This window comes from Coloeus monedula (assembly GCF_965178545.1).
Source record: "Coloeus monedula genome assembly, chromosome: 4".
NCBI classification, from domain to species: domain Eukaryota; kingdom Metazoa; phylum Chordata; class Aves; order Passeriformes; family Corvidae; genus Coloeus; species Coloeus monedula.
Window position 1 is genome coordinate 52,291,679 of NC_138784.1, and position 21,153 is coordinate 52,312,831.

At 37.4% G+C, this 21,153-nt stretch overlaps 1 protein-coding gene across 2 annotated transcripts in view; it reads left to right on the plus strand.

Moving 5' to 3' along the window:
• CFTR (CF transmembrane conductance regulator) overlaps positions 1–21,153 on the plus strand; it is a 90,511-nt gene that overhangs the window by 40,670 nt on the left and 28,688 nt on the right. Inside the window, exons 12-19 of one of the 2 annotated variants that reach the window (XM_082279754.1) lie at positions 4,354–4,448; positions 7,004–7,090; positions 7,948–8,680; positions 9,792–9,981; positions 13,868–14,116; positions 15,148–15,227; positions 19,380–19,530; positions 20,623–20,850. In XM_082279754.1, the coding sequence (XP_082135880.1) occupies positions 4,354–4,448; positions 7,004–7,090; positions 7,948–8,680; positions 9,792–9,981; positions 13,868–14,116; positions 15,148–15,227; positions 19,380–19,530; positions 20,623–20,850 (1,813 nt within the window). Of the gene's footprint in view, positions 1–4,353; positions 4,449–7,003; positions 7,091–7,947; positions 8,681–9,791; positions 9,982–13,862; positions 14,117–15,147; positions 15,228–19,379; positions 19,531–20,622; positions 20,851–21,153 lie in introns of both variants that reach the window. The other variant, XM_082279755.1, reaches the window with a different exon arrangement.

Below are 21,153 nucleotides of genomic sequence, written 5' to 3' on the forward strand. Positions count from 1 at the left end.
ACAAAGCTTATGCTTTTGGATCATGAATCCTTCAAAAAGGTTCAGCTAAAGTCTAACAGAAGCCTTGGCTTATGGAATCACAGGGAGAGAGAAGAGAGTGACCTAAATAAAATAAAATTTTAAAGAAACCTGATTTGAAATACTTTAAAGAAATCTGGTTTTCTGGCTTCATTCCCAGGAAAACGAGGATTCAAGTATGTTCAGGCTGGTTACCTAAAAGCCAAGATACGAGAAATTATTGAAAATTCATCTTTTAAAAAATCATAGAAGTGTTCTGTGGTAGGTATGAGTCTGGAACACAAGTCTTGATTTCAAAACTTTAAAAATTCAAGTTTTTCAGTTTAGTTCTTATCTGTCTTATTTCCAACATTATTTATTTTCTGAAAATCAGGACAAAGGAAAGCTATGCTTTCTGAAGAATGACATTTCTTGTTTGTTACCTAAAGATTTTTAGTAATCACTGAATTCAAATCCAGAGGTCTGTTTCAGTTCTGTTTCTACCTCAATGGTATATTAGAATTGAATATGATTGCTTGGAAGTACACAAATAATCATGTTAGTGAGAAAGTAGGTAGCAGTTAATTTTCCCATTATAACTAAAAATTATGACATAGAGTGGAATGGTATTGCAACTCCTGCTTGAAACCCCTGGTGCTTCTTCTGCTTAACTTGTATTCAGCTTTTTATGCAATAAAGATTTCAGTATTTTTATTCAAATTTAGTGCAAATAGTCAGTCTACAGAAAAGGAATGGCAAAGTGTATTCAGAGGCAGTTTCTCTAATACACAGAGAAAAGATGATGATGATGATGAAAAAGGGACTACTTTGGTAGCAGTGAACAATGTTAATGGCAATGAAGAAAAGGGAGGGCATAGAGATGACTGTAGAGGTGACTGTAATAAAAACAGAAGTGAAACAGAGAACTGAAATAGAGTGAAGATGAAATGCAGAGTCAAGACTGCTGCTGTGTTCCATCAGTTTCATGACTGTTTTGTCTTTTATGAGGGAAGGCAGAAGAGAGATGATCAAACCCCACATAATTAAGGACAAATTTAAGGGAGAAAAAGAAGTCACATAAATAAAATACTTAGGTACTATAATTAGAACCTCTTGGGCAGTTTGAGTAACTTTGGATATACTAAGCAACTCTTGGTTCTTAGAGACTGTTCTCTGTCATGCTTTATTATCTTCATTGTTGCTAATGATTTATCAAATTATTCTGATAGCAATTAATCTCTACAGAAAAGACTTGGAGTGTGAAGTCCATTCTGGAGTTCCCTTTTTTAATAACAAGCCCATATTTCCTGTTCATCCTGAAGCTATTCTGGCTGTATTCTTCTTTATCAAGCCTGAAGGTATTATGAGGGTCATCCCTTTGCTGCTGAGGTAGATAATACAGCATTTACACTGCAAAAAATGCAAATAGCTATTAAAAAGGGTACCTTCTCCTTGAGTGTGCAATTTGAGATTTTTTTAGCTTCTGATATTAGAAGCATCCGCAAAAGTAATTAATGTCTGTGGCATCTGTAGGGGTTTTCATGTATGAATAGTTACCAACAGGTTTCTCAATTTAAGCATTTAGAAACAGATATGTTAAAGAAAATCCAGTGGCTACTTCATTAATATGCTGAGTCTTGTGCCGTTCAGCATCATTACATTAGGTTTGTCCCTGGCTTGATTTCACTTCCTGCATAAAATGACAGCAAGGATGTATTTGGACTGGCCCTACATACTTTTTTACAATAGGTCATGCATGTTCCAACAAATAGCATTGTGTGTCTATTGGACTTCACTACTTTGTTTATGCCTTTGGAAGAAATTACTAAACAGTTTTTAATTGTTATAATTACAGCCTGAAAAGTTCTTTGTCTGCTCCATGCCATATATTATCTTGAGGTGAAGGGTAGAGGAGAGCAGAAGGGGAACTCATTAAAAGTCTGATTAAAATTCCATGTTGACACACCTGCAAAGAAATGTATCTGATGAAATCCCACTACCATTTAAAGCAATGGGAACCCTGGAATGAATTTCAGTAGAGCTAGGATTTTACCCTGTTTGCAGGAGAAGACATGCTGGGCCCAGTTCTTCCCCTGGATTTTTTGGGAAGGAGTAAAACCAGGAAACAGCAAGGGCAACAGCACCATTACAGGCTGCAGTACTGGTAGAAATGGGAAAGAGCTGAAATCAGCTTAGAGATCTGGATACTTAACCGTGCAAATCCCTATGTTAATGCCAAAGTTACAAATGAATAGCATGACTCCTGCACACATAATGTGACCACAAGTGATCTGACCAGGTTGTCTCAAATAAATGCTGGAAAACATTTTATGCCAGAATTTCACTTGTTATCTCTAAATACTTCATGACCTATAGGAAGGTGTTTTTGTCACATTCAGAAATTTTTTTAAAAAACTATTGCTGGCACATTCCTCTTTCAGCACATACTTGAACTGTTATGTTAGTGACAGGGATTTGCTTGTGTGACTCCTTTTACAAGAGGGAAATAACTAGTTAACGTAAGAATAATTTAAAAATCACCTGCAATAGATTTTCCGTACATGGGAGCATCTTGATTTTAAGGTCAAAATCCTCTAAGTCAGGAAGTAAATGCTATTATCAAATTAAAGAGTTTTGAGAATCTCCCATTTCCTGACAGACCAGGCAGTGAATTTCTAGCTCTTAAGTGGCTGGACCCTTCATCTGTCACTGTTCCAGGTCTGAACAGCATTGTTCACTCTGTTCCTGAGGTCAGGGCAATTTGCAGGGGAGGAAGAAGGAAACATTTTTTGGAAGGACTTTTATTTATTTATTTATTTATTTATTTTGCAAAACCTCAGGGGCCTGGAATGCCAATAGGCTGCCCAACAGAGATCAACCATCAAAATCACAGCAGGAGTCATCAAAATTGGATTGTATCTGGCTTTGTATGAAATACAAACTTACAGAGAGCAGCTCAACTTAGAATCCCAGGTAGTATTGCCCTGACAGTGCTTCAGGTATCTTCCAGTCCAGAAGCCATAGGATTTCTGTGGGTGCTGCAGAGGGCATGCAGACAGCTGAGTTCCTGTCTGCCTCATGGCTGCCTGGGGGATGAGACCCCAAAACAGGATACCCCTTCCAAAGCACGTCCTAAAGATTGCTCTCAGAAGCTCAGATTTTGATGGATAATGCATGCCACTTTTTCCCCCCAAAAGCTGCACTGAAAAGAGAATATGTGTGGTGCATGAGAACACCGGAGATGGTTTTGTCTGGTACTGGATGCCTCAGTCAGCTTCCTTGGCTGTGGGGGATCCCTGCCTTGGGAATGGGAAGATGTGCACAGGCAGTATGGTGCTGCTGAGCAGTGATCACAGGCCCTGGGACCTCCTGGCATAGTCAGGGATTCCCACTCACTGCGTGACAAACTGCCCTGAAGTTGTATCCCCTGGAGGCCTAGGTGCCGTGAGGTACAGGAAGCTCATCCAGCCTGTGTTTCTGGGAAAAGTCCCTTGAAACTACCTCCACCATAGTGATAGTGGTGTCACTGTATTGGCTTATGGATGTAGGTTTGGTAAGGCTTGAAGGCAGAATTAATATTTTTTGTTAGAGCAACTCTAAAAGTAGAAAGACTAGACAGCCTTCAGGCACACAAGCCATTCTCCTGTCTGCTTGTCTCCACTTCCATGAATTTCTGTGGTTTGCATGCATTATGAATTTCAGTGCTAAAAGTACTCCTCTCAAGAAAATTTCTGTCTACCCCTGCCAGTAGGACGCAAGAGTCTCCTTTTCTCCTGTGTCTCATATGAGAGTGAAATGGTATTTTCTGCTTTTACCCCTGGCTAAAGGTTTGTTTTTAACATAGTCATGAGTTCTTAGTAACTTACGGCCAACCTTTTGCAAACCTTGAGCATTCCTGGCTAGGAATTTAGTCAAGCCTTTTTTAATGAATCTGCCTGAAGTATATATCTCTCTGGGTTTTGAAGAGCTCAGAAACAGAGTTTGCTTCTTGCTCTCCTTAACTTCAGCAGCAAGTGCATTTATCATTACTTGACAGAGCACTTGAGCAGTTACTATCTTGGATTGACTTTGTATGAAGGTACATTCCTTGCTTTTATGGAGATTAGTATTTGGACAAATATTTGTCTTAAGATCTTGCATCTCGTGATTGCTTTCTGCAATAGTGAAATGTTTCTCTTATCACCATTTCTGATTACGTAAAAAAATGAAATAAATAAACCTCTATGGGACTTTTTTTTTTCTTACAACTGCTATCCAACCTGTCTGTACATGACTGCACACTATGCTTCCATCCAGTCTGTTGCTTGAGTTTCGTGGATATGGAAAATACTGATTCTTAAAAAAAATTGTTAACAGGATATTTCCAAGTTCCCAGACAAAGATTATACACTGCTGGGTGAAGGTGGAATCATTCTGAGTGGAGGCCAACGAGCACGAATCTCACTGGCAAGGTGAGTATTTTGCTGTTCAAGTAGTGTACTGTTCCATGTATATGGAATGTATTATGACTAAGCATTTAAATACATATGGACTGTGTCCTGCTAAATAATTATCCTCCAGATGTATCAGGAACTTGATTTTGCTATCAGAAATCTGAGTTTTGCTATGCAATTCTGTTTATGATACACCTGCATATTAATTTCCTGAATTTTAAAAGTTTGATGTCAGACAAATGCTGTGGCTTAACATAAGATGAATATTTCCCTCCCTGATGCAAGATGCCTTTGGAAATTCAGACCTTTAAGTGTAACTTTCCATGTACTGAAGAAACCCATAGAAAGATAAAAATAAATATTCCAAGACCTTTCCATGCTATGACATTTCTTCAAAGTGGCGTATATATCAATATATATACCTTGTCTGCAGGTAAATGGGGGAAAAAAAAAAAAAAAGGCGTATTCCAAAAAATTTTGCTACCACTTTTGGGCTTCTTTCATGAGAAGAAGTAAAAGTGGAAAGCTGTGACTAGTCAGTACCTATGAATGACTGCCTTGTCTGTTTGACCTTCCAATGTTAGTAAGTAATTCTGAAGGTCTACAGAACAATAACATAGGTGTTTGTCTTATAAATTAGCTATGTGTTTCAGCAGAATCACTTACCTATTGTCAGAAATCCAGTAATGACAGCTCTGATGTGTCAAATGGCCTCATTTGTTTCCGTGCCAAGTGCAAATTGTGTTGGTTCCCATGCCCAGAAACTCTGGGTAGAAGTAAAATCACATTATAGTGATCTGTACTGGCATCCTGTGAAAGATGTGCACATCTGTGTGATGCTGAAAGATGGGATCATTAAAATAGAGAATCTTTCAGTGTGTGTTTGTGAGACTGAAGAGGCATATGGATTGTTCTGGTTTATGCAGTAAGAGGAGAGAGGAGGGGAAGAGCAGGCAAAGCTTTCAAAGCATATAACCCCAGAACAACAAAACCCACTTAGATTTTCATTTAAAATGCAACATTTACATGGACTGTTTCCTCGATGCTATGGATAATCATGTCTGTCACTTTTCAGATGGTCACAGCTCATTTCCTGGAGGGTCACAGAACTTATGTATTTATTGTCAGCTGTAGAATAGTAATTTTTAAAACAATTGCATGTCATAAAGACAGTGACTGTCTTATATTTTGTTCAGGCTCCAGTCCAAGCTCAGCGTACTACAAGGTGTGCAGGTATTGAGGTCTGGGTTGCAGATGAAGCTCTGAAAAGTCAGAGGTGTAAATTTAGGATTACAGCCCTGGGTTGTACCTAGGTGATAAGCTGGTGATACACTGGACATTATTTTCTTGAACTGGCTACATAAATTTATCTGGTGTAGTCTGTGCAAAGTCAAGTGAAATGAGAATCCATGATGGCAGTGACATCAACTAGCTGTCAGGTGAAGCAGGGGAGAGATTGCATGAGTCCATCTTCCTTACAGAGCACTGTCAGTGCCTGCAGCTACAACCAAGGGAAAGAAAGGACCAAGGGAAAAAAACAGTGCATGTCCTGGACTTAAGTCAGCTTGCTGGCCTGGTACCCTAAAGCCCGCAGCTTTGTAGCTACTGAGTCTAACACACAAATTATATCAATGAAGCCCTGCAAACTTCTTGCTGATAAAAGTGCCCAGAACAGTGTGAAATTTGTTGTTGTGCAGCCACTACATCATAATGTATGCTCAGTGAAATCCATCATGTTAGAGGATTTTTCAATAAAGTTACTTGTTTTATTAACATAATACATAATTATTGAGGGCTTTCTCTCTTGGTGGTTAAATATTTTCACACTATTTAACATCCTTTAAAAAATACAGAAATGCAGCTGTCCAGATTTCTTTACTAATTATACTCTAATTAATATCACATAATGATTTTCATTCTCACAGAGGAAGGCAGGGGGTCTTTTTAAACTTCTATTCAAATTATTGTTTAAAAAAAACCTCTTAACCAGAGCTTTAGGTCTCAGTGAGCCATGTCCAGGTACATACAGCTTAAGGTCCTTTTTGATGTCTTCAACTGGAAATATTGTAGTCCCTTTGCAAATAATGTTTGCAAGACCATGCCTCACTAATACACTTGGTTTTGCTCACCATTTTTTTAAAAAGTACGTTTAAAACTAAGTTCTGAGACCTAAGTCTTTTCACATGTTTATTTACATATATGCAATATTCCCTCAGGCAACAGTAGATGTTACAGTAGATACTAAATTCCCATTGAAATGGTCATTGTACTTTAATGGGAACTGTCAGATTCAGGCCATAAACAGATCTTTAGGGTAACCTGTGTAAAAGACAGCTTTGTTTCATTGCACAGAAATTAATGAAAAATGGAGTTAGTTTGTAATATGGTCTGCAGAAAGAAAAGGCTTTATTGAAAGATGTCTTGTAAGCACATTTCATGTTAATCTCCATCTCCATATTGATGCTGTAGAATGTCTATAAATTAAAAGATTTGAAGCATTCTTCTTAAAATGTATTTATTTAAATTTATGAGAGATGTGAAAGTTAATTTCATTTCCATTTTTTTCTGTTCAGAGCAGTGTACAAAGATGCTGATTTGTATCTCCTGGATTCTCCTTTTGGACACTTAGACATTTTTACAGAAAAAGAGATATTTGAAAGGTATTGTATGTTTTGATAGATTGTATTTAAGAATCTCACCAAGCAGAACAAAGTAAAATGAAGGGTTTTTAGTAACAGTACAAAAATACTGAAGTGATCAAAATTATACCTGTTGAGGATGTTTATTTTTAGGGTTTCTCATAGTATTTTTTGTATTGTATTTTGTGTTAGTGGTTGGACAATGCACTGTGTGGGGAACAAGCCTGTGTCGAGCGTGAGCATTAGTGCTCCCTCTTCCATCTCAACATATTGAGCCTGCTGTAATCTCTTACTCCCAGTGTGTGTGGCTTTATATCTGACATGCCTTTGTACCAGAAAGGCTTTCACTTTAAAACAATTACCTGCTTTGTAAGTATAAATTTACAAAAAGCTGTATTTTGCCCTATTTTTCTAATCACTGATCATTGAATCACCTGGAACAGCCTGCTGAAGATTGGCAGCAGATTGGCTGAAGTCAGAGACTTTTGGCTTATCCTTTTGATGAAAACAGTAAGGACACAGACTGCCATCCATGAGCTTTTCAGCCACTGTAATTCTGAAGTTTTGAAATTGAAGTAATACTCTTAAGTTTGGTAGACACAGACCTCAGTAACCCTACAATGAAAAGAAACACTTCATGATGAACTGCTTTTTGGATTGGCCTGAAAATGATTAAATTTTACCCCTTTTTTGGTTCCCGCAATAAACTGCTCATGCTTTACACATCTCAGCTTTACCACCTCCTTTGCAGTTTGAGGGAGCACCCAAGTCCACTCATACTGGGAGCTGGGCAGGTAAAAGTAAATGGGAAGGGATAATAGTATCATTTAATCATGAGAACAAAAAAGTCTAAACGTTCACACTTCCATCTTTTACAGCTGTGTGTGCAAGTTGATGGCGAATAAAACTAGGATCTTGGTTACTTCAAAACTGGAACATTTAAAGATTGCTGACAAAATATTAATTTTACATGAAGGGGGTTGCTATTTCTACGGAACATTTTCTGAACTTCAGGGTCAACGGCCAGACTTCAGCTCAGAGCTGATGGGATTTGATTCTTTTGATCAGTTCAGTGCAGAGAGAAGAAATTCAATCCTTACTGAGACTCTCCGACGATTTTCCATTGAAGGAGAAGGCATGGGATCACGAAATGAAATAAAGAAGCAATCTTTTAAACAAAAATCAGATTTTAATGACAAAAGGAAGAGCTCCATAATTATTAACCCTCTTAATGCAAACAGAAAGTTCTCAGTAGTGCAGAAGAATGGGATGCAAGTCAATGGGATAGACGATGGCCACAATGACCCACCAGAGAGGAGGCTCTCGCTGATACCTGACTTAGAACCGGGGGACATGGCTCTGCTGCGGACTGGCATGCTCAGCCCTGACCCTGTGCTGCAAGGGCGGAGGAGGCAGTCGGTGTTGAGCCTGATGACGAGCACCTCAGTGAACTATGGACCAAACTTTTCCAAAAAGGGAAGTACAACATTTCGGAAAATGTCTATGGTGCCTCAGACAAACCTGTCTTCTGAGATAGATATCTACACCAGGCGTGTGTCTCGAGACAGTGTCTTGGACATAACTGATGAAATCAATGAAGAGGATTTAAAGGTGTGTGTTGATTTACATTCATCTTGGGTTTGGTTATGGTGTTGGTTTAGCTCAATATACTCTTGAAAAGGACTTGACTATTTCCTTCCTAATGCAGTATTTCTTTATGGAATATGTTTTTTGAATACCTCTGAAAAATTTTAAGCTCAAGTATCATCCTGAAATCATTGAATTCCTCAAAAATTTATTTTGCCTTATTTTTTGCTCAGCTTTGAGTGCTATCTGTAGAGAGTTTCAGAATATATACAGAATATACATCTCCTGCACTTTACCTTTCAGATTACTTAGGATAAAATGAAATTTGAAACCATAACTTGGAAAACCATAGTTGTAAAACATTTATGCAAAATTCACCTGTGAAACATTAAGGCTCATGGAAAAAATAAAATACATTTGAAATACTAGCACAATTTTTAAAACTGGAATTTGATCAAATTAGATAAATTTTTCAGATTCCTTAGTTCTTGTGTCCTGATGCAGATAATAAATGGAGGGGTAAGCTTGATTTTACTCTGGTTTTATGGATGTGCAGAAAAAACCAGAAGGTTGAGTTTTATACCAAAAACTGCACCAAAATTTCTTTTTTTCTAATACTTTCAATTGGCCATGATGGACTAATTTCATTTTAAAAAGTGATAGCTGATTTTCTGAGGATAGGAAAATTTTCTGGAGGAGTTTCCTAGGTAGAAACAGATTTGCAAGAAAAAATGTAAATTCATAATTTGCTGAAGCACCGCCCATTTTTTCTTTCGAGCTCAGCAGCAAAAAAAATCTCAGCATGTTTACAAATTTACTCTAAAATCACAATTATAATTCCCATTGAAAGAAAATAGCTATTGATTAATAGTTTTTTTATTCTGGTAGTGCTGGACAAATCTCAGCTTCTCTCATTGTTGTCTGAAAATTTCAAATAATCTCTCGATTGTATTTTATAGCAAAGATGGCTCAACCAGTCAGTACCTTCCTCTCCAGCCATTATCAGCCAATCTAATGCTTCAGCTCAATTATATGCAGTGAGTTAGCAGAAAAAATGATAGCATTCATATGTCAGAAATTTTCATACAGAGATACTATTATCATGCTTACTATTATCTTACTGATTTTTTGACAGGAGTGCTTCAGTGATGATGCTGAAAGCATGGGTACTGTTGCTACCTGGAATACCTATTTCAGATACATTACTATCCACAAAAACTTGATTTTTGTTCTGATTTTGTGTGTGGCTGTCTTCTCAGTTGAGGTAAGAAAATCTGTGCTTGGTGTCGTGTTGCAAAAAATGATGTTTGTTCAAACTGTTCTTTGTGAAGAATGGATAAAGCATCAAGACTTAAACTCATGTATGTATCACTTATTGACAACTGCTGTTAAATTAAATTGCAGTGAGTATTCTACTGCTTAGATGAGCATTTCTTCACTGAAGTTAGTGGTTAGTGCACAGCAGCAGAAGACCCAACTTCTCAAATTATCCAGGTTATTTTCTGCTATGTGGTACCATAAATGGGAATTGTTGCGCTACGCAAGTCTCTTGTTTGCAGGTGAATAATCTTCCATTTTTCATTAAAAATTATCTTTGCAGAGTCTTGGGGACTTCACAACAATAATTGCCATAATTTTTTTTGATGAGCACATACATAATTTCTGGAAAATTGCTTTGAAAATGAGTTACTAGCTTTGCTCTTAGTGAAAGAAGAGTAGTGAGTAAGGCAGAGTGCTGAATGCCTGTGATGGCAGTTAAAGATGGAAGGGGTGTTCCTGCAGCCTGCAGAGAAGACTTTTTCCAAGGATGGTGTAAAACACTGGAAAAAGTACTGAAGAACATCTGGCTGTTCATGGACATTTGACTGTTTTTCATATAACAGAAATTGCCTGCTTTTTGTCTTGTGTCTCAATTTAGGAAAGATATTTAGCATATAGAATCTCATAGTGTCCTCTTCTATAGTGAATATCCTAAATCAAGTATTTTTCAAAGGGAAGGAATATGTTTCATAGTGGGAAATCAACTAGACTGTATTCATATGTCAACTTATAAAATATGGTGCCAATTTCTCTTGGTATTTTTCAACATGAACTGAATGAAGAGAAGAATCCATTAGGAATATAGGACTAGTTTCTGGCTGATTGTCAGCAAAGGGCTTTTAGCAATTTTGCAGTGAGATTCAACCTTCCTTCTCTGGAGAAAGATGTGACTGATGGTATTCTGAATTTACACTAATGTTATGTTGCAGGTGATTTAAGTTAGTTCTCTTGGACCAGGAATAAATCCTGGAGCTTAGATCTAGTTTAACATCCTAAACTTTTAAACCAACTCCAGAAACAAGACAGTATTTAGATGTGTAGCTTTTCTTATCATGTAAGTTTTTTTTTTCATGATAGTGGAAAATGGCTATGTAAACAACAGCAAAGCTGAATGTGAGTTTTAGAGGCATTTAAAATGCCTCTAAAATTTAGAGGCAAAGAAAATGTTAACTTTACGGTATATCAGATTTATTCCTGTATATTCAGCATATATTTCTTATGTTGATTACACATTTCTGCTTTTACTTTAGACTAAAGCTTTTTTAAACGGTTCAAAAGCCTCCTCTTCTAATTGAAAAAAAAATCTTATGACAAAGAATGTTTCCATATGCTTTAAATTTTCCAGTGTGACTATTGTTGAAGTAAAAGCCTATTGGTAAATGAATGGGCTGGTAGATACCCAGCCTTAGTCCAGTCTTGAGCAAACCTCTGTGTGTGAGCTGAAATACCATGCCAAATGTTTATGTTGTCGTGTGCTAGCAGTTTGTACCCTTCCAACCTGAGACAATGAAGTGAGGCTAGTGATGAACATTCAAGAAATTGAAAGTGCTGTTTTTACAGCCTTCAGGTCTGGGTGGGACTACTGTAGAAATTTCAGAGATGCTGTTTTAGATTTTGAATGGATTGTTTTGTATTGCACGTTCCAAGGTGAGTCCATGCAGATCACCATAAATAGGACATCAACTGTACATATTTCCTAGGTTTACAAGGTGTATGTTGTGTAGCTCTCTTTAGCAGCTCAAAACTGTGTCTCCTAGATGTAATACCCAGGGACTAGGGCTGCTGAACTGCAAGAAGAGCAGTTTTGGAAGGAAACACAGAGAAAGGCTTTGTAAAACTATTCTGTGACAATATTACCTACCATCATCTTCACAGCTGAAAAAACTCCTCTGTTATGAGGAGTCAAGATGAGAACAGAATTCTGTTAGGAGATGTTAAAACAGTATCGTGAAAGAAGCCTGATTTTACAAATACTTGAATTCGGGACCATCATGGTCAATCTTGAGTTATTTACTGTAAGACCTGCAAAAGTTAGTGGCTCCCAAAGAGAAGACATCAGTTTTCTGTTGGGGTATTACCACAATACATTTCTGTACCAGTGACATAAAAATGTATGGGAAGAAATTGTAAAAACTGTTTCAACCCTTAGAAAAAATGATCATAGAAATAGAGCAAACTAAAAATGTGATAGATTAGATGAAGGTCTCCAGTATTTTGATGGACAGACAAGAACATATTACAGACTAAACTCTTGTTGAATACTGAACCATCTTACAATGGTTCTTAAAAAAAGGGTTTAATTCTACATTTAAAAACTATTGCAATAGATTATGTGTAAAATTATGTAAATTATTATGTGGAATTATGTGGAAAATTATGTAAAACTAAGCAGCCAAGCAATATCAATCAAATGAATATACCAAATGTAGGTATCAGCTAGCAAGAACAACAATGCAAAAATAATAATAATATTAAAGGTTTGACATTCATATTTGAATAGCTGCCTTTGAAGATACTTTAGTCTTCTAGGGTCATTAAGAATATTAATCTTTAAAACTTAAAATCTGTTAAGGCATACAGTTATCATTAGGAAGGCATTAGCAAACCTTTGTTAATAGTATGATAAAAAACAATACAAGAATATTTAGACACTTGAGAGTCTGATTGATATACAAGTCTAAATGTAGCTTTCCTGGTGGGATGCACAGCATTGTTTCCGTGGAGAGAGAAGCAGATATTACAAGGTTTTTGCTTCAAGTAAGTTTGACTTCCACCCATTTATTATGCTCCCTCTAAAAACAGGTATAAAGTCAATGAAAAAAGATAAGTGAGAAAATTACTTCCATAAAGTGATAGGACAAAATCTGACTGTGTTTTCTTTGGTCACAGGTAGCTGCTTCTCTTGGTGGGGTATGGTTTCTTCAAAAGTAAGTAGTGCTGATAATTTATTGAGAAACTGGGGTCTCCTTTTTATTAGTTTTTTTCTGTAAATAATGAATAAATTCTGCCAGAATTCTATGTGCATAGTCACTATCTTATAGTCAACAAAATGGTTCATAGATGGAAAATCTAAATACCTTGTGCAGGTGGTATCTGGTATTTCTTTATGCAATAACAGTTGAATGGTTTATGCCTTGTTATTGAGTACACAACAGTGTATGCAAGATTTTCCTGGGTCAGCTCACTCTAGGGATGTATGGACCCAATTATCTTCAATATACTGTGATTCAGAGGTGCTGGGTAAGACTTTTGCTTAGGAACATTTTAAGGGAGCAGTTTCTGTAAGACTCCATTTGTAAAATTTCCTCTGCTTATCTATGAAGAATTCCCAGAAGTTACAAGGTCGGCAGCTGAAGGTTAAAACATACTGAGCAGTGAAAAAGCCAGTGGCTTTTCCTGTGTTAATGCTTTTAATCCCTGTTTTTGTCCTGCAGCAATGGGTCTGTGTGTTTGAGTATAGGAGCATATGGTGACTTAGGTGATGGAGGTGGAGTGATTTATGTTGATTTCCATCTACATTAAGTCACTAAGGGCTTTGATTTTTACAGTATACCTAAAGCATTTTACTTCCATAATAATTCAGTTTCTTCAAGACTTAAACTAATTTTTCTGCTTAAAAGAAGTGGATATAATTTCCTGGGTTATGTTTGATTTGTTAGTGATTAAACAGGCAGTAGATTTGCAAGAGACTACCAGAGCAAATAATAATTTATATTTCATACATACATGACAGTATTTTAAAAATTACTGGAAATATCTATACTAACCATTATCATAGTTTTAAACCAAATGGACACTGGAGTACTGCTTGGTTTTGTTTAGTAAACAAAAGAGAAAAAGCACACAATTTCCAGTAATGCATTTATTTTTCATTTCCATCACACAGGTCAGCTTTGAAGGCAAATTCAACACAGTCAGAAAACAGCACCTCTGGCAACCCTCCTGTGATTGTCACTGACACTAGCAGCTACTACATCATTTACATCTATGTGGGAGTGGCAGATACCCTGCTTGCCATGGGAATCTTCAGAGGTTTGCCCCTTGTGCATACACTTATAACAGTGTCTAAAACTCTTCATCAAAAGATGGTGCATGCAGTTCTTCATGCACCTATGTCAACATTCAACTCTTGGAAAGCAGGTAACTGAGATGGGAGGTGATTGACTTATCTGTGCATTTAATTTCAATTAAATGGTTTTCATTATGTTAAAGGGCACTGTTGCCTTCCATTTACATTTTCAGTCAAGCAGAATGTTAGAAGTTTGCCACATAAGGTAATTTGTGAATCTTTTAATGAAACTTGATTGCACTTAAATGTGACATATTTCAGTTGTCAATTCTGATTCTGAAATATCTCTCTGTAAGAAAGAAATTTGGGGGAAATAAACCGTTAACTGTTCTAGGCAATAAAAGTAGAATAACTTCTAAAGAATAGACTTTGTCAAAAACTGCAATAGAAAAGATGTAGTCAGTTATGTCGTGAGTGACAAGGAATCAGATGTGGATGATAAACAGAGCTTTTTTAATGAACAGTCCTACCAAAATGGCATGAAACATCAGTTATTGTGAATAATGGTATGCATATTCAAATTTGGGAGTTGATATAAAGCTCATTATATAACTGGTGCAACAAGTTCCATCTCCCACTGTACATGAAACTCCTATCTCGTACGCTTCTTACTGGTAAGTACTAGATTACAGGAGACACTGCTAAATGATGACACAACAATGGGCTTCTCCTTTGTTTTCCCTTATACTCTTAACTTTGTTGTTACATGATGTTTAATACAGTAATTCTACTCAGACATTAAGAAACTGGTTACAAACTTGTGCAAATGCTGATGTGCAAATTACCTGTGTATCAGCAGGGCCTGCTGAATAAGGGGTACAGACCTTATCCTTTGTGCCTCTGTTTCTGCCCTTTTTAGTTGTTTCTTTTTTTTAATTACATTTTCCTGGCTTTTTTTTTACCAAGAGCTGAAACAGAAGTTGTGTAGCCAAATTCCTCCCTGGGGAAAGAAACTGTAGCTCCACTTAACTGTAATGGAATTGCTTGTACTTAAAAAAACTTAATATTTTGTATTCAGAAAAAGTTCTCCCTTTTGTTAAAGTAATAAATGTGGGATTTGGGGGGTATGAAAATGTTTGACTTTCTTTTTCTTAATCCATAGGTGGTATGCTTAACAGGTTCTCAAAAGATACGGCAGTGCTGGATGACTTACTTCCACTTACAGTATTTGACTTCATTCAGGTTTGTAGAATAAAAGTTGTAACTTTTGCTGTCTTGTAGCCATGTAATGTTTCAGCTGTACATCTTGCAAAAGAAATCATATGAATTTTTTCATTCCATGTATCTATTTACGTAGCTGCTTATCCTGTAGGTCAACTTTATTGCTTCATTTTTGAGTACTTGCCTCTGTGTGTACTTACCTTCACTGTTTATGCAAACCACTCTTATGACTCAGGCTCGGAAGTATTTTTGCCCTGCAGACCCCTACCAGACAAGTATCCTTGCTGCTGCCCACATTCAACTGTAAATCATACAGGGCATTCCTTAGTTCCTCGTGGGTCAAGCTTACTATTTTTTGAATGCTATTCTTTGATTACATTCAGTCACTTTCATAACTTCCCCTCCTTAAGCTCTTCTGTTCCCAGTTTGCTAGCATAACCCTTAGTTTACTTCTCTTCTGCTGAATATATTACTGACTTTTCTGTTGTCTTCTCTGGAAATGCCAGCTTTTTCTTAGGTAGAACTTGTTCCCAGAACATTTTAAAAATAGGAGCAAATCTTCCCTGGCGCTCCTGTTCCTCTCTACATTATTAAGGTGATGTACAGACCCAACCCAAACACTCTGCTGTACAGATTGCCTATCTCCATCTGTGAGTTTGCCTCCTTTATGGTCCCTACCAACATGATGATCTGATAAAAACAGAATTCCTTTCCCTATATCTTTGTGAGTAATTGATAACTTCAACTCATGACTTCAGAGAGGCCAGTGCAGCTTGACATGAAGAGATTCAGGTACATTACAGCTTTACTTCATGTCCTGCTGATGTCATGAGGACCTGCTGAATGAGTAAACATGGACATTGGGACTCTGAATCAACAGTATAATCTTCAGCATCAACAGTAGTTATTACCGTCTCTTCTGATATGACGATTTTGTTTCTGATATTTTGGATCTAGCATGGGGATGTTGTTCCACAAGTATGTTAAGTTTGTCTGTCTCTACATTTCAAACTTTCTACAAGAAATTGACTAGTTTTTCATGTTTTCAAGAATAAGGAAAATCCCAATATTTGGCTTTTCTGTTCTGATGCCTTTCAGAGGTTTAGCTATGCCCTATTGTCCCATAGGTTCACGTTTCTCTCCTCAGTCTCAGCTGCAGAGGCTTCTAGACATGCGTGATAAGCTGCCCTGTCTTTCCAGGTTCTTCTTCTGAAGATCATTGAACCTACCCACTGGCTTGAATAATTTTAACAGTCATTCCTTCACAATAAATTCTTTCTGGTCCTCCATAGATTCAGACTTCCATGGACTCTGCTAATGAACAAAGTCAGATTCCTCTGGAAGATGCAGTAAAATTATAGATAGGACTTCTTCCTTCTGCTGGTTGTTGAAGGGTCACAGAATGTGGAAGGGACATGGGGACCTAGGATGTGGAACCTCTCCAACCCATCTGTTCAAAGCAGGTTCAGCTGAAGTAGGTTGCCCAAGGCCAACCTGGATTTTGCTTATTTCCAAGTTCTCTGAGTAACGTGTTCCAGTGTTTGACCATTCCCATGATAAAAGTGCTTTTTCTTATGTTTAAATGGAATTTTGTGCATTTCAGCTTGTGCCCATTGCCTCTTATCTTCCCAGTGTGTGCCATTGAAAAGAATTTGTCTCAAGCACATATGGTCCACAAGAAATACCTAGTGGTGTCTATATAAACAGAATATATTTTTAATTATGTAAATCATAAAAAACTGCATACACAGAAACATGTATATTTTATATAAAGATAATAAATACCAGTAGATAGTTATACAAAGCCCTCTCTTAAGGCTAAACCCAGTTCTATCAACCAGTCCTCGTTTCTTGGAGATCCTTCATGTGAGATGCTGCTGGCACATACTGCTTGCCCCTAAGGTTTAATATGGTCACACTCAAAAATTCTTAGTGAACTCACAGAACATTTATGCCTGTGATCATGACTGGTTTTCCCTAAATAATCAACTCCTGTTGGTTAATCAGATTGGCTGTTGCAGTCATTGCCACCCTGAATGCTTGCTGAGTTGCTCTGTCTACTACCACCCGCATTTTCCAAACTGGGAAACAGCGGAATATGTCTCCCCGTCTGGCCTCTCTCCCAGGGCTGAAAGCTCAGCATCTGGGGCACTGCGGCACAGCACTGTGGCTCTGAACTGGGTTGCATGAGCCCGCTGCTGCCATTCCTCAACTATATGCCAATACAGCTGGCTTGTGGTTTAGATTTTTGTTTCTGCCTGTTTAGAGAAAGTCTCATCATCTGACTTTAGACTCTGGAGTTTATGAGATAACATAGAGTTTCATATTCAACTTTTTAGTGAAATAACTGTGGGACCAGCAGTTAGAACAACATGGCATCATGGTGACCTTCACAAAATTTGAGTAAATGACAGAAACGGGAATTATAACAGTCACTGAGTGACTGTAATCTCAAGTAATGTGAGAGCTGTATAACTTGGCTCAATATCAGTTGAATAGCTCATTTGCTTCTTAACAATTAGAGAGAGATACAAGTGTTGCTAATTTCTGCAGTTTGAAGTAATGAGTAAACACAAATCCATTTTTGCATTGCTACAGACCAGTGCTAAACAGCCTGCACAAGCATAACCCACACGTATCACCATTCCTTTAAGAGAAATGAGGAAAACAGTGAAAGAAATTGTAGAATCATAAAATTGTTTGGGCTGGAAGGGACATTAAAGATCATCTAGTTTCCATCCCCCTGCACAGGAAAGGACACTTTCCACTAAATCAAGTTCCTCAGAGCCCTTTTCAACCTGGCCTTGAACACTTCCAGAAATGGGTCATCCGCAACTTCTCTGGGCAGCCTGTTCCAATGCCTCACTACCCTCACTGTAAAGAATTTCTTCCTAGTATCTAATCTAAACCTGCTCTCTTTCAGTTCAAAGCCATTCCTCTTTTAGCTAGTTCAGCTGTAATGTAATTTTTTTTCATAAAATGTGATGCTGCTATTGCATTCCTCAGGTTTCTGATGAAAAAAAAATGGTAGGAAACTTAGAATGTGCTTAACCTGTTCATGAAAGACCTCTAACTTTGAATACTGGGAACTTAAATCCTTCCTTGAGTTTATGTGGATGTAGTAGCATAAGCACCCCCTGCGTGCTTTTTTCTAATGTGAAATTAGTTTTGCTTTCCATCTGTTTCTTTGCTGACTGGTCATTTGCAGTGATGTTTCAATGCAACGTTCATAATTTTGTCCAAAAAATTGTCCATTTGCAGTTGGTTTATGCTGGTAAGTTTGTAGCTTGAAGTAGTTGTTTAGTGTTAAAAGTAACACACTGATACAAATCAGAACTTTGCTATTCTATGTACACTGATACACTTGGTTTTTGTTAGATTTAGATATGAGACAAAAACAGTCTAGGTGCTTAAGTCTCTTCTAGAGTAAAGATCAAGACCAGATTAGCTAAATCTGTCTGGAGCTACTGAGGATGAGGTCTTAAAATGGTAGTAGTCTCTGGTAGGTTAAAATAGATTAACTCTGAAACAATTTTGTTCTTTTGAGTCTTCTGACATCTTTAAACACCTTTTTATTTCTCCTGAAACTGCTAATTTGTCATACCACAGGTTCTCTTACAATTTATTTCCTGTCTTCTGATCAGGACAAGCAGTAGTGCTAGTTTCATATATGGGTTACAGTCCCTTGAGCAAGCAAAGCAGTACAACTTCCCACTTTTTCTGATCCTCAGCAAGACTGCTTTGCCCAGAACCTGCAGGAGAATGTCACTCAGCTCCTGACAGTCTTGCACACCTAGTCCAGACAAGACAGGTGGCTGCAGATATTGCAAGTGTCATTCTTAAAATTGTTAAGTGGAGAGTGAGTGCCTAGCTGCTATTGTTTTTGTGTGGCTTCATATTTTAGAAGCCTGCAATACCGATTGTACTACAAGAAAACACTTCTTCCATCTTTTAGAAATATATGGCAGCTTATTGCAACAGATTATGGATCTGGTCGAAGCTATTCATGATCTTTTCATGGAGGTTTGTTCTCAGCTGCAAATCTTCTTAGGTTAGCGCTTTATGTTTGTTGAAACAGTACATAGCTGCCATAGAAAGGAGGTTCACCACCAATCTCTAGTCTATAAAATTACAAGTTTACTATATCAATAGTATTTTTCTTTCATTCTACAGTTAATACTGATTGTGATTGGCGCTATAACAGTAGTCTCAATATTAGAGCCCTACATCTTCCTGGCATCAGTGCCTGTGATAGCAGCCTTTATTCTGTTAAGGGCATACTTCCTCCACACTTCTCAGCAGCTGAAACAACTGGAATCTGAAGGTAGGAGCAGCAAAATTGGTAGACTTTTAAATCCACAACAAATCAGTTGAGAAGTGATTCACCCTTTCTCCTCTTTTTTGCCTCTTCTGCAAGATGACATTGTCTTTGGGAGCAGAACTCGCATCTTCTTAAAGCCAGGGCTGTTACTGATCCAGCCAATACTGAGTGCTCTGCTGCCAAAGAGGAATAAAAAAGGCCTTTTTAAAGATGGGCTTTATCACCACTGCAGCTGAAAACAAATAGAGTCCTGACATACAGTTTTCTTGAGAGTAAATGTAACTTGCAAAATTGGTCAGACTTGGTATGTACCCTTTGAATTTGTTTCTTCGTTAGAAAAATTTTCAATGGATATATCTTGATCACAAAGATCTCTTATTTCTGAATAAGTTATTTGATAAATTTCCTTCCTCTTCCCCCGTTAAGAGACTAAAATGTTCCAAATAAAATTGAAAACCTCATTTAGAAGTATGAATTTGCAGACCATGCACTGTTGCCTGGCTTTGCAGATCCTCAGCAAATCAGTCCTAAGTCTTAAACAGTGGTGATTCTCTTCCCTTTAACTTAAGTGTAATTCTGGAGCACCTCAGATCTAAATTTAAATTTCTTTGATGTTCGCAGGGATCCAGCATTGGCTCACCACTTTTTATGTAATGCAAGATCTGCTTAAAATTATCACGTCAGTGCACTTGAATCTGGAGCATTAAAGTACTCTGCCTGTACTAAAAAAGCTTCATATGATGGAGTTATCAAAATTGCAGGAATTAATTTTGTCTGGGGAGGAGCAGCCTTTCTCTTCTGTGGCATCTTACAGAAGGCCAGGAGCTTCCCCAAGTAGATATGAGACAATTAGTTATGCGCTAACTATGAAGAATTATTGTCATCCTTCCTGTCAATAAACTGAATGTAATTTCAACCCATTCTTGGAAAGACTTTTGTTGTATATCCTTCGTTAGGATTACTCCAGTCATGTACTTTGACAACATATGTAAATTACACACTGACGTTACAGTAGAGCATGGGGTGGGTGTTTGCATTATATCAAAGGTATTTGCTTATGCATGTTTATGTTGTTCTAATTTAAACACTTTGCAGCTCGGAGTCCAATTTTCACCCATCTTGTTACAAGCTTAAAAGGGCTGTGGACACTGAGAGCTTTTGGGCGGCAGCCGTATTTTGAGACCTTATTTCACAAAGCTCTGAACCTACACACGGCAAACTGGTTCCTCTACCTGTCAACACTGCGCTGGTTCCAGATGAGGATAGAAATTATCTTTGTTGTCTTTTTTGTTGCCGTGGCATTTATCTCTATCATAACTACAGGTATGGTGACTTTACCCGAAAACTGAAATGGAAGTCTGCTGCTTCTTTTTAACAGCTCAGCTTTAGGAAATTCTGAGAGAAATAAATGGTTGCAAAATTTAGCATGCATTGATTTAAGTATGTCATAGTAGTAAAAACAATTTAATTAAAATAGAAATAGCACCATTATTACCTGCAGTCTGATATTGTAGAGGACTCATTAAAGGATTAATCTGAAAATAATAACTGAAGGGACAAAACTTTCATTTTCTTGATTGTAGTTGCTGTAAAATTATCTCGTGTTTGAAACCACATTACTGTTCT